Below are 16,329 nucleotides of genomic sequence, written 5' to 3'. Positions count from 1 at the left end.
ATTTGCATCTGACTGGAATTGACAAGCTGAGAAAGGAATTCTGAGTCCCCATCTTCTTGGTCAAAGATAGTAACAGCTTCACTGTTGTGAGGAGTTTTGGCTGCTAAAGCCACAATTTTGCTTTGCTGCTGTTTGGGGTTGGTAGAGGCTTGCTTTATGTGCTTTTTCTGTTTTCCCAAGCTTGTTTTTCTCAGCTGTTCTGTCAGCTTTGTGTTTTGTGGCTTCTGGTTTGCTTGCTTTTTTTCCTTTAAGGTTGCTCCTTTTTCATCATTATATGGACTTGATATTATAAACTAAATAATTGTGGGTTTTTTGTTTTTCTTGTTGTGGCTGGTCATATGACATCCCAGTTCTGTTTGGAATGTGTCCATTACACACAGCCTCAGTCCTTTTGATATGCCTTGAAGAAGTTCATGGCGTGCCTTTAAGTTAGGCATGATTAAGCTGCCACCTTTCAGTCCTCAGACCCTGCAGAAGAAGAAGCTGATCTTTAGCTGGCCTACCCTGAAATAATCAGCAAATTCAGCTGGAATTTTCTGGTGAGAAACAAACCTAGGTTGGCAGCCTTAGAGGAAGACAAATTCAAGTGATGCTTTTGCTGAATCTTTACTATATCTTATTTTGGTGTAAGTCTACCTGGATCGACTTGGAAGGCCACTGGGCAGAAACATTTAGGTTTAGTAGCAAAAGAACCACAGTAAAACTATTTTTTTTTCATCATTAGAAGAGGTATACTAGACAAATCTAAGTCTTTGGAGACTTTAGAAAGAGGTTAGAGAGAACAGCATTAGGGACTTGAACACCTTTATTCTTCTCACAAATGCAGGTGTAACTGTCTCGATAAATATAGTCCCATTTTACTTTTGACTTTCAGAGGCTTGCTGTAAAAATAGATTCACTGAAGTTTCACACACCATCAGGCCAGACATTTCAATCTAGTGGTATACAGCTAAAATTCCTGAGTTACAGAGGCTTTTTTATTGTTTGCTCAGGAGAACTACAGTGTTTGCTCACTTATGTTATTAGTATTTCTATGCTGTGGAAAGGCTTAGATAATATATGCAGATTCCTGAAGCAACTTTACTGCAGAAAAATAGAATGTTTGGGAGTGTTTTGTCAGTTTTTCAATAGAAAATGGGGGTTAATCTGAGTATAGACTATAAAATACTTCATATTTTAAAGCATTAACTAAAGTGACATTTTGAATTTAAGTGAATCTACATGCTCCTTCTCCCTCATTGCTTCCATGCAAACAGAAGAGATTGAATTTTTATTCATAATCAAAAATGGAAAGCCAGGATATTCAATTACCTTAAATTGTTAAATGTAGTACATATGCATGGATAAGTGGAACTTTCAGTCTATTAGTAAAAGTAAATAATTATTCATAGAATTTGAGAAATCTGATAGTCCGGTTCAATATTAGTAGTAATGGACATGAGAAAAATCTGTAGGCAAACTATGCAGGGCTAGATATAGGATTCTCAACGTTTGTAAGTACATGAAAAACCAGCTGGTTTTGGGAAGGATTTATTTTAAGCACTGAACAAGGCTGTGAGGGGACAGAAATCAAAGTTGTTGAGATTTTTAGGGAAAGGCCAGAGTTAACTCAAGTCCTGTAGTTTCTAGTCTTATGTATGTTAAAAATCGTTTAATAGACTCCTCAAAATCTTGTTTAACTCTTCCTCTTTCCACAGAGAAAGCAAAGTGCTCTGCATAGATTGTGTCCACACCCCTATGTTCTAGGGCTTGGTTTCACTAGGAACCTTCATGGAGCCTCTGGTACAACACCCTATGCTTTGCTCACGTGCTGGATCCAACAGTAATGTCAATTTTTTTTTGTTGTTGTTTTTCAGCTCTGAGGGACAACAGAATCGAGCTGGTGCGAGCGTCGTGGCACGAGCTGAGTATCAGTGTCAGCGACGTGTCCCTGTCGGACGAAGGGCAGTACACCTGCTCTTTGTTCACCATGCCTGTCAAAACCTCCAAGGCTTTCCTCACCGTCCTCGGTAAGCACAAACTGAGCTGAGCAGAAAGAAGCAAGTGTTAAACTCCTCAGGCTCTGGCAAATTATGATAAGAATGAACTTTTCTATGGCTTGGCAGAAGATAAATGTAAACGTCTGATCTAGTTTCCCCTGATGTTTATTGTTTCATATTGCTGGGCTGAAAAATAACATGCCTCTTACTGTTTGCACCGTGGCAGGATAATGAGTTAGGGAGCACACAAACACCACAGAACGAGTGCTCCATAAAATGGACATAACCTCTACATCCCAAGCACCACGAGTGCACAGAAGGTGCATGTGTTCATCTCCTGACAATCTATTGGATAGGGCAAAGGGGAGAAAATCAGAAAGCATGAAATCAAAATGGGCTTTAGAGCTTTATCATTTTTCCTTAGCTGTGCATTTTTTTGGCTCATTCTGCTTTCTCCCTTTTTTTTTTTTTTTTTTTTTTTTGTCTATAAAGTGCAAATTTTCACTGGGTTTGCTGCTTCTTTTATGCTTTATCCTCTAAGTGCTCTGCTGTTTTCCCCAAAGGTTATTGATACACATAGAAAAGCAATGGATTTCAAGAGATGCCCAGGAAATAAAGTTTCTGCTCAAAGCTTTATATGATTCTATGAATGTCAGTAGCCCAATCAGCCAAAATTGCTATAGTTCACTAAAACACACCTGCAAACCTAAGAGGCTATATGATTTTAGAGATTGATTTTTATTCTTTCTTCCTTTTTTCTGTCCCTGAACATGACTCTTTCTTTCTTTTTGTTTTATTTTTATATGTGGATGGGCAGACAGTTAAATTTAATAGAACTAATGTAAGATATTCTCTGTGGCAGTAATATTCACATTAATCCAGCCAGGGAATTGGTTTTGTGCTTAGGATATGAAATACATCTCTCTTTCAGTCCCTGTGAGACTATTTTACAAAAATCTTCACAACTTTGCCATTAAGGACAAAAAGTACCCACTCAAAGCAAAATATTCTGCAATAGCAACTGCCTATGCTTAGTCTTCCTTCTGTAGAGAGGCATTTCATGATCTAAACAATTGAGGAGTGCTCCAGTTTGACCTTTTAAATGGCAGAAAGACATAGAAAGGTGTTACAAAGACAAAAAAAAACCCCTAAATATCTAGCCAATATTTATTAATAAAATTAGCTTGATCCTTAACAGTCCTTTAAGCTTTACCTTCATTTTAGGGGAGGGTTTCATGAAGTTTTCCCAACATCATTTATTTACCTTCCAAGAGACAAAGCTGCACAGTTTATGGTTCCTGCCTTTTTTCACTTTGTATTTGTAATATCCTATTTCAAATGAATGTTTTAAACTCTTAAAACATTTTCTGCCAGAGAAGGAGATCTTTGCCACTGAAATGTATTGCATCTTTTAATCAGATAAACCATCATTTTATGTACTAATAATCTCTTTATTGACTGCTCTGCTTTTGATTAGAAAATTTAAGTGTCAAGGCTTTGTAGTAGACACCATTTTCTGTCCTGAAAGAGAGGACTAGGTTTATTAAAGAGATGTACTTTGCAATAGGTGATGCTGCTTTGCTTTTATGTACATAATCTGTCATTTTGGAAAAGAGATGTAGAAAAACTGAATTATCAAATACAGGCCACAGGATTAATTACTGTGATCGAGCCCTTTATCTTGCCACAAATGTGAATGCACCAAAGCAGTGTAGCTGCAAGATATAACTGATTTTTTTTTGATATTTATAAATTACTGTCATCATTTTGTCTTCATAAGTTAAATGGATTTATGCATGCAGTGATCAAACTTTCCCAATTTTCTTTGTGTTTTCTTTTTTGTTCTTGGAGGGTTTTTTTGGTTTATTTTTTGGTTTTTTAATCTCCCATGGTTCATTGAAAAACAGCCATTTCCAAATTGAATATTATGTGTATGGTATGTCCAAATCATATGATCTGCTCTGAAGAACTTGCATACAGCTGAAGAACTCTCCGAAGTCAGTGGAGCTGTGATTATACCTCTTGGTGTTTTAGTTTTCTTTCTCTGAAGATAAAGTGACTCCAGTATTTTTTTCACCCTCCCTTTTCCCTGGTATTTTTAATAAAATCTTCATTATTTAGGTGTAAATATCTGTTCTCAACTTAGGTCAGTTCAGCTTTTGGTTGCCAGTTTAATGTTTAATTTTCACAGCTGTGCTTCTAATGTACTTTGTCATCCTGCTTGCTGTGCTGAGCAGTTTAAATATTGTAACAAGTCAGACTAGACCTGCATGCAGAATATACAGAGATAAGGTATTTATTAAAATGCAATCTGTTTCTCTTAGAAAATTAGGTAATTCCTGCTTTCTTTATTTATTTAGAATCAACTACCATTCAGATTGATGATAATTTACAATAGGAAAAAGGTTTAACTGTCAAGGCATGAGGAATTAATTATCCTGTTTCCAGAATTTAGAGCATATGAAGAAGTGAACATTAAGTTGGTCATGCATTTGTGGCAGCAGCTGACACTATCAGAGACATTTTGCTTGTTTGCTTTTTAGGTGTTCCTGAGAAGCCACAAATTACTGGATTTACCTCACCAGTTATGGAGGGAGAGAGGATGCAGCTCACTTGCAAGACATCTGGTAGTAAGCCAGCAGCTGATATCAGATGGTTCAAGAATGACAAAGAAGTGAAAGGTATTTCAAAGGATTTTGGTGTCATTTGATCCAATTGACAAAACTCTCCATTCTGTAGAATTATGGGGTTTTTTAATATGTGTTTGTAAAGTTGCTCCTATTGGGTCATGAAATGAGTAGGGGATACTATACAGAGGAAGAATTGATTGTAATTTACTGTAGTGGTCATATAACCATCTTTTTATTGGTTTATTTCAAATAGTAAAAACTGATGTTTTGGATTGCTCAGAACTCTATGCAGCATAATAAACTCAACTGTGAGGCTTCATAAAGAAATGTTTTCTGGATTATTGTCACAGTCAGACCACTCATCCCTGATATTTTCCCTTTTCATTTCTCTTGTGCCATTCCAGCATGGGATATGTCTGATTTAGTTAACTCCCAGATTTAGGTTACACTCCCCTAAAAAATGTGACCAGGTGAGGCAGAACCATCTGGAGCAGACAGGAGAATGCACTTCCCATGGGGGAGCTGCGGAGCCTGCTCTGGTGAGGAAGAGCCAGGATGTAGCAAATGAGGGAATCTCAGTTGGGAATCTTGGAATCTCCAGCTGAGGCAAGGATGCTCACAGTCTGCAACAAGGAGGAGGGAGAAGATGGACTTTAAAGGGGATCAGGAAAACTTCACAGGGGCTGGAGGGAGTTGGACAAAGTCTGCTGTAACAGAAAAGCCATTGAGTGACTAAAACCAAAGCTGACAGCAAGGATTTGCCTTCAAGGATGCAGCAAGCTAGGAAAGAGCTGCATATAAAAAGCTGTTTATTTCCTTTCCATCTTCTCTTTCACTCGGTATGTTCTTTGCTTAGAGCTTGGTTTTCTACTCCATATTCTTAAAAATGCTGGAATAATTTTAAATCCTCATTGGTGAATGAGTAAGTGAAGAGAGGTTCCTAATGCAGAAGGCTGTCACAGCTCCAAGCCAGCTGAGGTGCCCATTATAAAGTAGATGGATAAAAAGGATAAGGTGTTGGTATTAATTAATGTCATCTCTATTCATTCTGCTATAAGGCCAGATAAATAAATCATTCAGAATTCACCTTTTCTGTGCAGCTTTAAAAAACAAAAACAAACAAAAAACTACCCTTCATTTATCTGATTTGTCTAATATTTTGGATTTCATTAGCTCAATAAACTGCCCCAAGCAAAGTTACAGAGTTAATTACAGAACCATTTATCTTCCTTTACTATTCTCTACCAAGTTCAATGTGCAAAAGCAGAGCTCTGGTATAAAATTGGTGAATAAAGGAGATTGCAGATGATTGCCTAAAGAATCCTGTTCATTCTAGAGTTGTTCTGATATTTCTAATAAAAATGAGAATAGTATTGAAAGGAACAAGCATTTTAGACTGGAATAATTTGAAATGTGTAACAAGGATAGAAAATGAGTAAACAGAGAATAATTCTTTTCAGTACTGGGAAATTTGACGAAATTGATGAAAGAAATGCAGCATCTAATCAAATGCAAGTAAAAAGAAGAATTAAACAGCACAGCTAAGACACATGACACAGCATAGATTGTGTCCTCCAGAATAGATGGCATGATGAATATACATATTCAAGGCATGTTAAGACTGGAAATAACTCCCAGCCATGTCAATACTATAACAGAAACACTGATACAGTTGGCCTAACAGCAAGGCAACACATATTTGAAAATATGCTATTTTAAAAGTTATGTTTTAAAATCTGGTGTATTACCTTTACCTTTCCTTCATCTGACAATAATTGAAGCCAGCAAACAATTTGTTGATTTGACTCTTTACCTAATTTATTTTTCTCAAGAAATTAAAAGGGGATTAGGGGATTTTAATCCCCTAAAGGGATTAAAAAAAAAAAAAAAGAAAACAAACAAACAAACAAAAAAACCCCAAACCCCAAAACAGGATGGAGAAGAAAGGAGTATAAAAGGAATATGAAAAAGAACAGTAAAGGGGTAAAAAACCTTGACAAACAGAAATAGGAGGAAAGTACTGAGCACATTCATTTCAGTTCCGTTTTCTAGGTCTTCTGAAGAGCACATTGCCATTTCTCAAAGGTTAGAAATAAAATAACCTAACCAGTCTGCAGTGGCATCAGCAGAAGTTACATTAGCTTTGTGCAGTGTAAAAGGTGAAATGATAAATCTGAGAAAATAGATATGAAATGATATGCTAATGCAGCTGACATTAAAGGTTAGAAGTTCGTCTGTCTAGTACCAGTAAATCCAATTGTGTTCCACTGTATTATACATGCTGCAAACGAATATAAATGATGCACTGAGATCAGAGTTGCACCAAAGGGGAAAAAGCCACTCTAAAAAATTGTAGCTCCATGCTATGACTCAAAAAAGGAATTGTCATCTGATAAAGGAATGGTACATGATAAAGTAAGTATTAATAATGAGAGAGACTGAATGTGAAGCACTGGGTGCCACAAACTTTGGTTTAGTGTTCTGTCACTCATATATGCACCAACTTTACAAAGGCATCTGCAGTTTAGCATTCTGGTGACATTTCTGGAAGATTATTAAGAACGAAAATACTGGAGAAGCTAAATGCAAATTTTTCGTTTTGAAATTACCTATCTTTTTCAACAAAATTTTTTATGTGCTCTTTCAACAAAATTATATAAAGAATTTTTTTTAGGCTGCAGAAATATTTTGAATGGATTTTCTTTTTCTTTTTTTCTTTTCCTAGGTAGACTGGATTTTAAAACTAAATAAGTTCATTTTGTTGCAACAGGTTAAGATACTTTGAGTTAGTTTCTTTAATTTTAGTAAACACAAAGATTTCAGAGAGGCACTGATCAATGTCTTGAGAAACCTCTAAAGCAAAGGTGATTTTTTTTTAATGTTTAGATAATAAGGCCATTTCATGTCAGCACTTGAGTTTAAATGCAAGCAAAAGTTATATCTGCCATGTATAACCAGAAAAACCGTCTTTTTAAAAGATGAGTATTTCTGTGTGTTACAGGTATGTGCTTTTATAAGTGGCTTTCCATGAGCAATGGATGACAGACATTCCATCATTTCCATTTATTATTTTCCCTATCAAACACCTACACTTATGAGATATAACCCTCTATTAGTTGATACAGCCACATCTGTATGTGCATCAGTCTGAAAGTCATGGAAGTGGGCCCAAAGCTGATCCCCAGGTTTCATTTGGCCCAACATCTATTCCAAGGTTAAATCAAGTGGCTAAAGGTCTTCTCTAATTCAGGTTTGAAAAGTCTCCCAGGATAGAGATTCCATAGAAACATTTCTGTCTGGGCTAGATTTTTCAGCATTCTAAAGCTCTCTTGTGGAGTGTTTACATTATTTGTGGTTATTTCATGATACATAATCCATATTTGTCTAGGTGTAACTTGTGTTTGTTGCCCATGAGCTTTTTATTGTACGCCTCTGAGAGGATTCTGGCTTTTTTTCTCCTTGACCATAACTTATGTACTTTAAAGCAACAGTTTGATCTGGTTTTAGTCTTCTCTTCCACGGGTTAGATAATATTAAGTTTCTTAAGATATCCTTGAACAGCTCCACAGATCACAGTGTTTTTCAACAGGGGTGTTGTGTTTTTCTTCAGGAAGCCCAAAACTGGGCCTGATACTCTCAATGTAGTCATGCATGTGCCAAAGAGAGAAGGATCACTTCCCCTGACTTTCTGGCTGTGCTTTTGCTAATGCAAGGCAGTGGGTTTTAGGTTTCAGCCATGCAAGGGCACTCTGTTCACTAATGTTCAACATGTCCTGCAACCCCTAGGTCCTCCTCTATAAAGCTGTATCCCTTCAGCCTGTTCCATTACAGTGCTTCCCACACAAAATGTTTGTGTCATGGAATTCTTTTCAACCTTTTCTTCAAGGGAACACTTAGGAGAGAGAGGAGTAGTAAGAAAACAAATGAAACAGTAGGCTGCAACTGACATATTTAAAAATTCTGTAAAATATCCTGAGTGGTGGCATGTTCCCAGTACCTGATCTCCGCCATTCTTACATCCAGTTGAGTTTGCACTCAATTAGAATGTATCACTATCACACCTTCATTTACCATGAAGAGACATCTAAGAAAATACAGCTGGTAAGGAGGAAAAGCTAAAAATTTCGGTTGGTGAGGATGCTAACAGTTTGTAGAATCTTATCACTGCCCTTTTTGCAGAGGAACTTAATTCAAAGAGTTGAAGTCTTTCACACAATAAATAACTAGAGAGGCACTTCTCTACACCAATTTAGGAAATTACCTGCTTCTGTTTTTCTAAAGGATTAAAAATCCACAGCGTCTCTATAAAATTCAAGTAGTTGATGTTTTCAGGAGCCTTCTGTCCCCCACCTGAAGCCAGTAAGCAAAGGGATGTGCACATTACTTATAAGCAGAATGTTACCTATATAGATGCTTATTGTTAAATATGGAAACCTAACTCTGATAAAAAAATCACATGCGTTTGCTTTAAATATCAGTGAAGACATTTGTTGTTTGATTATAATAACTTTGCTTTAACTCTGGTCAATATGTCTCTTACCTACTAATCCCTAAATATTACTAGTGACCATGGCAGAAATAGAAATCTTTTAAAGCTTAGCAGCAAACAGGCAGAAAAATTCTTGTATGCAAGAAATAATTATTTTTTAGGAAAAAATGGAAACTGTATAACTACACGGTGTCCTTATCTGTCTGGAGACAATGATAAAGACCACCTCGCTGATGTCAGAGGTATTTTTAATCTAAAACTATGTAGCTTAAGCCATTGAAGATTTGCTTTCTAAAATTGATATTTCATGGAAATTTTATTTAGGTCATTCTGTTCTCTAATGGGATTTGGTATAATTTGTAAAACTGAAACCTCTCACTTTTTTTAGGGCACAGAGGACATATGAAATCTCAGTGTAATTTAATATATATGTTTAAGTATTTATAGATGTCTTTTCAAGCTTTCACTGCAATAAATCAATATAACAAGCTTACATTTTTTTCTGAAATATACTAAAATCAATAAGTATCACAAGTAGTTGGGAACCAAGTAAAACAATTCTAAAGTATGTGTAAGAAGATCTCATGTTCCAGTTAATACATTCAGACATTTTAACTCAAATGCTCAGCCTTTTGGATCTTCATTTCTGATCTAGCATATATTTCTTACAACAAAATGTTCTGAATGTGAATCTTAACCTTGAGCTGAGATGATGAAGCATAGCTGAAAATTCCCTCCACTGCAATGCCTATGCTGAAAACTCAGATTTTTAACTGGATCTGCACAAAAGTATCAGGTCAATTTAGAATGGTATAAAGCAGTGAGTGGAAGTTCTCTGCAGTAATCTTATTTCTGGTCTTCTTGGGACTTGTTTGTATATTCCAGTAAATACTATGACATGCTCTATTTACAGCTGTTTATTACCATTGATGACTATACCTGGTTTTATCAGTAAATTAGCATAATTTTTAGCAAACAACAGAATAAGCAATGAATAAAGTAAGCAGGATGAATCTGAATGTGTGCATGTGGCTTCAGTAATATCCTTGTACTGCATTACTGTGAGATGCTATAAGAATGAACTTAGGAAATTTAATGCTCAGTGACACTGTGAATTCATAAAGTAATGAGGATGGGACAAGATCACAATCTTTTTCTGATGACCTATAGAGAACATTTATAGCAGATATGGACCTAAACATTCAAGAAAGAGGTAATAATGAATGGAATTTCTGTTTGAATGCAGCATCATGGAACCAGTTTTAAAATTTTCTCTTTCAATATGTATCTCCAACACTGACAGTGAGAGCAAATTGAGGAATAACTGCAGTCTAATTACTTGTATATTAAAGAGATCAACAATGAAAGATGGTTTTATTCCAGCAACTGTGATAGAAAATTTAGCTGTCTAATGCTGGACTACTTTTTTCCAAAAATATTGGAAAGATAACTAACTCTTTATTCTTTCTTTCAGATGTTAAATATATAAAAGAAGAAGATGCAACTCGTAAAACATTCACAGTCAGCAGCACGCTGGATTTCCTAGCAGATCGCAGTGATGATGGTGCAGTTGTAAGTTGCAGAGTAGATCATGAGTCCCTAAACTCTACACCTCAGATAGCAATGCAGGTTCTAGAAATACACTGTAAGTAACACACATTATACATGCTTGCTTTTATAGTTTTGTTTTGTTTCAGAGTGTCTGTTGGAGCAAAATTCTCTGGTATTGTGCAGATAGATAACACCTTTCTTTTAGCCACATTGTGTGGTTTGTATTTGGTTGGTTGGGTGTGTTTTTTTATTTTATTTTTACAGGATTGACTAAAAAAAGTTTAATGAAGGCTTACCACTGAGAGTACTGTGGGACTGAGTTCTTGGTTTTGTTTGAGAAGTAGTGGAAAGAAAATGCATTTGTCTTTTTTGGTTATCATTGAAGCAAGGAAAATGTGTTATTAAGTATCAAGAGCATCCTAATTCACAGTTTTCCTTGAAAGTTTCTAGAAACTTGAAACAAGGGTACAAATAAACAAAGTTTGTAGCAGATTGCCTCAATGACACTGAATCCTGCTAAAGAAACTCACTAACTTGGTTAATAGCACAGACTCAGGAAGAAAAGCTCTTTAAGATTTATTTTAGGCGTGGCCCACACAAATTGTTAATCTAGGTAATCCAAACTTCAGTTGAATTGCATCTTTATATATTGGCTTTTTTTTTTTTTTCTTTTAAACAGCATTTCTGGACATGATGTTTTCCACCGTGCATTGTTCCAAAGTTGAATAAATCTGGTTTTCTGTCTGTCTGCCCTACTCTGAAGTCAGGTTGTCCTTTGAGTCAGTGGGTTTTTCTCTCTTATAAACTGTGAGAGACACCATCAGCTGACATTTTCATATTCACTTGTATTTTTTCCACCATTTTTCAGGGTCCAGCTGCTTTGTTTTTGTTTTTTGGGGATTTTTTTTGTTTGGTTTGGGGTTTTTTTTGTTTATTTTGTTTTTATTTTTTCCTGGAGAGCACCTGCACATCTCATTGCCTAGCTAGCAACATCAGACATCAGAAAAAGGAAGACCAAGGGAAGGCAAAAGACTTTTCATTAATCTCTTTCTAGACCAGGTACAATCAAACTGTTGTAAAGCAGACAAGGTTGTCCCTGAAGCAGGCAAGTGTTCAGTGACTGCAACCAGTTCCTGAGGAACCAAGTCAAGGACTGCTGCCATATGTAACTTGTTTCTAAACAGGGATATTTCTATAAGCATCTAAGACTTGCAGCACATGTAAAATGCAGGAATGGCAAAAGCACTCTGTACACAGAAGCTGACAACTTTGCTAAAAATGCCATCTGCAAAAAATGTCTGAAAATGAAGAGAATGTGGATTAGCATATGTGCTAAAAATGTTTTCTGAAACATTCTAGCCATCATTTTACTGAGGGAGATCAGGGCCTTTCTTCACCAAATGGCTGTTAAACACCTCTCCTAATATATTCAAATGCATCTGTGCTGGAGACATGAATCCCTAACAACTTTCTTTCCTTGAATGCTAAATTGCGCAGCCATCAGCCTCTGAACTTCCCCATGCCTTCACTTCCTAATTTTTTGTTCTTTCTTCAGTGCCTTGCTCAAGATGTTGGCACCACAGGATATGAACCAAATTTAATGGAACACTAGATGCAGAAATTGGACAGCTAAAAAGGGTTTGAAATGGCTGCCATGTAGTGTAATGTGCCTGAAAGTAAAGGTAGGGCTCTGGTTTACATGAGCCTCATAAGGCAAAAAAGGCTTTTTGTGGTCTTTTGTGTATAAGACTTCCTGAATATTTGTTGTTTCCTTCCAATTTGCACCCTTGTAGCAAAGTACTACCTTGCTAAACAGCAGTGAGGTGAACTACACTTGTTTCGCCAAATTTTGAACAAGACCCTTCTTTCTCTTCTCTGGCCTCACTGAAGTTCTCTGACAAGGTCAGACTGCACTGGGCATTTCCATTACTGGTGTGCTTTATGTTAGTGCCCCCTCAGACTGCCAGCTTATCAAAAGCCATAATACACAAGTAATTGTTCTCTATCATTCCTGCTTGCTCCATTAATTTTCCACCAATCAATTTAATACTCTTCAGCACTGGTATGGAGTCATTATACATAGAAAGAGAAGTGATTAATGTGCCAAAAGAAGCTGAAGTTTAGGGCAGAGAGAGGAAGAACCTTTTAAAGCTATGAAGAAAGAAGTATTCTGTTATTGGTGACAAGAAGACTAAGATCAGTCTTTTGTTGTCCTTGTCCTTGCCACCTACATTTCCATGGTCAGCATACTCAGAAATCTTAATGCTGGTCAAATTTTGAAAGGAAACTTTACAAAAAGAGAAGAAGATTCAAGGAACTGATGATATGGTTCATCAGAGAGCCTTAAAGGAAAAAGAGGTGTGAAATTATTCACTGGAGCAGTCCCAAATACTCCAAATGGAGCACATTACACTGGAATTGGGCTCCTTGATATTATTGTCCTTGTGTTGCTCACTGTTGTCGTGGATATTACTGCAGCCAGTGGAAGCTGGTTTTTTTCTATCAGTCCACAAGATTTCAAACATATAAAAGACATTCTGTTTGTATAAACAAGAATCATGCTCACAGGACCCTGTAGAGGCTGACCCAACATATATCCTCAATGCCACCTTGCAGCAGGGCAGAAATAATGCTGGCAAAGTTATTGAATTATGGGACCTCAAAGTCAGGATAATTTGTTAATTTGTCAACCTAGGCTAGGATTTTGTAGGCTCCAAAATCACAACCAAGTTAGTGTGTCATTGTCACATGCTCTTAATGTCCACTAGATCAATAAAATTAGCAGACAACTCTGAGAGAATGATAAGCAAGTCTCTTAAAATGGTCAAACAGAACAGCATAGGTGAACATCAGTTTGGCAGAGAATGAATGTACAAAGTGAAGCATCACTCACTAGAACTGCACTTGAGTTTTAAACACCTTCTTAAAATCTGAAAAGTTTTCTCTGTCGTACATGGATGCTCCTCATGAATTATCAGTGTATCATCACCAGTTAGAAGGAAAAGGCAATAAGAACTTGTCTAGGCATTTCTGCCCTGTATAATTATGCTTGAAAGTTGAAAAGCCTGCTTTGTTTCAAGCAACTGGCCCCTGACAGTGGACAAAATATGTGGCTCCATCAAAACAAACAAACAAACAAACAAACCAAAAAGCAAAGGAAAATAAAAGAGAACAGTAGAAAGTGCAGGGTTGTGTTTGCATACAGTGGATGATAGGTAGGAAAAAAAAAGAAAGCAAAGTAATGGAATGAAATGACAGGTTTTGATATATGCCTAGTGAAAGATAGAATAAAATTAAATCTGCCGTGATGCTGGGAATGTATGAAACAGATATTTGTAATTAGTCCATGGAGAGATGTAGATAGAAGTGCTTATGAGTCCACACAGCTGTTTTTATTGTCAACTTTAGTAGGAAGTCAACAAAATGAAAGCCATCAGATATAGAATATGTTTATTCCTTCTTCTTCCCCTTACACAAATCTTATGTATTATTGTTGTGATAGAGAAATCCAATAAGCTTTCCCAGTAGTGCTACAGAGTATGAAATGAAGCTGAGGACTAAATGTCTTTTACACTCAAAGTTTTTTTTCATTTTCTATTATTCATATTTATGTCTATGTGATAGAAATAGTGCCTAAGTCCTTCTGCTTTGCTTTCTTTTCTTTCTTATAGTTCAGTCTCACAGTGGAGATTATCTGTATTATTATTTTGAAGGAGAGAGTGGTCAATCCTTGATTTTACTGGGCTTCACAGATTAATTTTGTAAACTCAAAATATTAAAATATTAGGGTAAAGTATAACATATCCCCACTCCAATTACAGGATGATTAGCTTCTCCAATCTTTTGATTTATTTGTCTGTAATTTATGTTATATCTCACTTGTTCTTAATCCTGTTCATCTGGGTGTTGTGCTCTGTGCACTGCAGGGCAGCCCAATTGCCCAAGTCTTTCTGCTGTGCTGAAAGGTTGGGCTGTAATTTAGTTTCTGCTTGGCCAGCAGAGGTTTGTGGTAGCATGACACTGCTTGCTGAGTTTATTTTTCCTGTGACCCTTACTGTCAATAGCAAACCTAAAACAGACTTGTATCCCCTCTGGCTTTGCTCTGAAGTTTGCTTGTCAGCCTAGCTGCCACTGATTATTAGAAAGTGCTTCTTGTAAGTGATAAATACAAATCTCAAAGGGATATTTAATTTCATTGTTTACTTCTGTGTTCAGACTAAACAAAGAATATATGCTTTGTTCCTGTATTAAAGAATGATGGGTATGGTGCTTCAATTTTGAAAGGCTCTCAGCACAATGTTTAAGAGATTGTCTAAGTCCTTATGCACGCTCCTGAAAAGACATTTTGAGGGCATGTACAACTTCTGGTCCACATCTGGGAAGTCAGTGAATTCTTCTCATCCCACCTCAATGTTGCAGACATGTTGTGATTCCCAAAAGCAGCTTCTTCTCTTCCTTCCAGGTCTTATCTGAGCAGAAACCAGCCAACATGTTGCTTTGTACTGAACGGAGTGCCATAAAATTACCCAGTGGTAATTACCTTACCTTAGTGAAGGTTCTCTGACTACAGTAAATTACCCAGCAGACCTCAGTAAAAATTAATTGTGTAAATCTACCCCAGAGGCTGCTTTTGAAGCCTTAAAGTGAAATCAAATCATTTGAACTTCAAACCTAATCATCGTGCTTCTAAAATGGCAGCTGCGTTGTGATCCGTGCTAATGGACTCAGTGAGATTTTGCTCAAAAGCTGACCACACTCCCAAATGACAACACTAATAAGCTAAATATGTGTTATGTAAAGAAATGTCTAGAGAGGCAATTTGGAGTAAATTCCATATTGGCAGACACAGATGTGCAGTGAATTGTCAGCCTGACAAATCTATAGCCATCAGCTAACTTGCTTCCACACACTATTCCAACATGTTTGTGTGATAGGCACTCTTCTTCTTTTGTGGGCTGTTATTAGATTTTTCTGCAATCAACATCTGGACTTGACTTTAAAATTAGGTAGCCATTCCATGAGAATGTTGGAATCATTGTCCTGGAAATAAAGGTATTGATTTTGCATTAAGTAAAGAAAGCCCTGGGAGTGCAGCAGGCTGCGGATCGGATCAGCCACGCGCTGGTGCAGCCGTGTAGAACACGAGGTGTCTGTCTGTGCACGTGTGTCTGACAGCACCCTGCCCCTCTCACTCCTGATGTATCAACAAATCGAGGCTTCCTTGATGGCAAGATGAGTCCAGAATTTCTGCTGGTGCAAGCAGAGTCATTTCATCAAAGAGTTCCCTGATGCTCCCTAGGAGGGTTTAGCACACTTTTTCTGCTTGGCTGCTTTCAAGTTTTTGTTGGAACAGAGTTTATAAAATACACATTCTGAACAAAATTGAGTAAAAAATGTGTGTGAATACATAAAAATGTATCAATTGTTGTATATAATGTACTGCACCTTCATATAGCACTACATGAAATAATGCATTCTAAACAATAGGCAAGAAAAGGGTCGTGAATAGTTGGGTGCTGGACTATGTGTCTGTGATGAGTGTCTAAAAGACTCAGAGCTGCCCATCAGGACAGTATAGAGAGACAAAAAATCCTGTCTTCCTTAAGAAGACAATTCTAATGAATGTCACATGTTAAATATGTTAGTGGCTCTTCAAGGTGCCTGTCTCTATCCAGACTTG

The 16,329-nt window shown here is 36.8% G+C and overlaps 1 protein-coding gene across 3 annotated transcripts in view; it reads left to right on the top strand.

Annotated features, from left to right (window-relative positions):
• The window catches only part of CADM2 (cell adhesion molecule 2), a 584,066-nt gene that overhangs the window by 463,282 nt on the left and 104,455 nt on the right, over nt 1–16,329 (top strand). For all 3 annotated transcript variants that reach the window (XM_038154037.1, XM_038154029.1, XM_038154046.1), the window contains 3 exons: nt 1,857–2,009; nt 4,523–4,660; nt 10,573–10,743. In XM_038154037.1, coding sequence (XP_038009965.1) covers nt 1,857–2,009; nt 4,523–4,660; nt 10,573–10,743 — 462 coding nt within the window. The remainder of the gene's footprint in view (nt 1–1,856; nt 2,010–4,522; nt 4,661–10,572; nt 10,744–16,329) is intronic.

This window comes from Motacilla alba, chromosome 1 (genome assembly GCF_015832195.1).
Source record: "Motacilla alba alba isolate MOTALB_02 chromosome 1, Motacilla_alba_V1.0_pri, whole genome shotgun sequence".
In the NCBI taxonomy this organism is placed as follows: Eukaryota; Metazoa; Chordata; class Aves; order Passeriformes; family Motacillidae; genus Motacilla; species Motacilla alba.
This window is presented reverse-complemented; position numbering and strand designations above follow the sequence as displayed.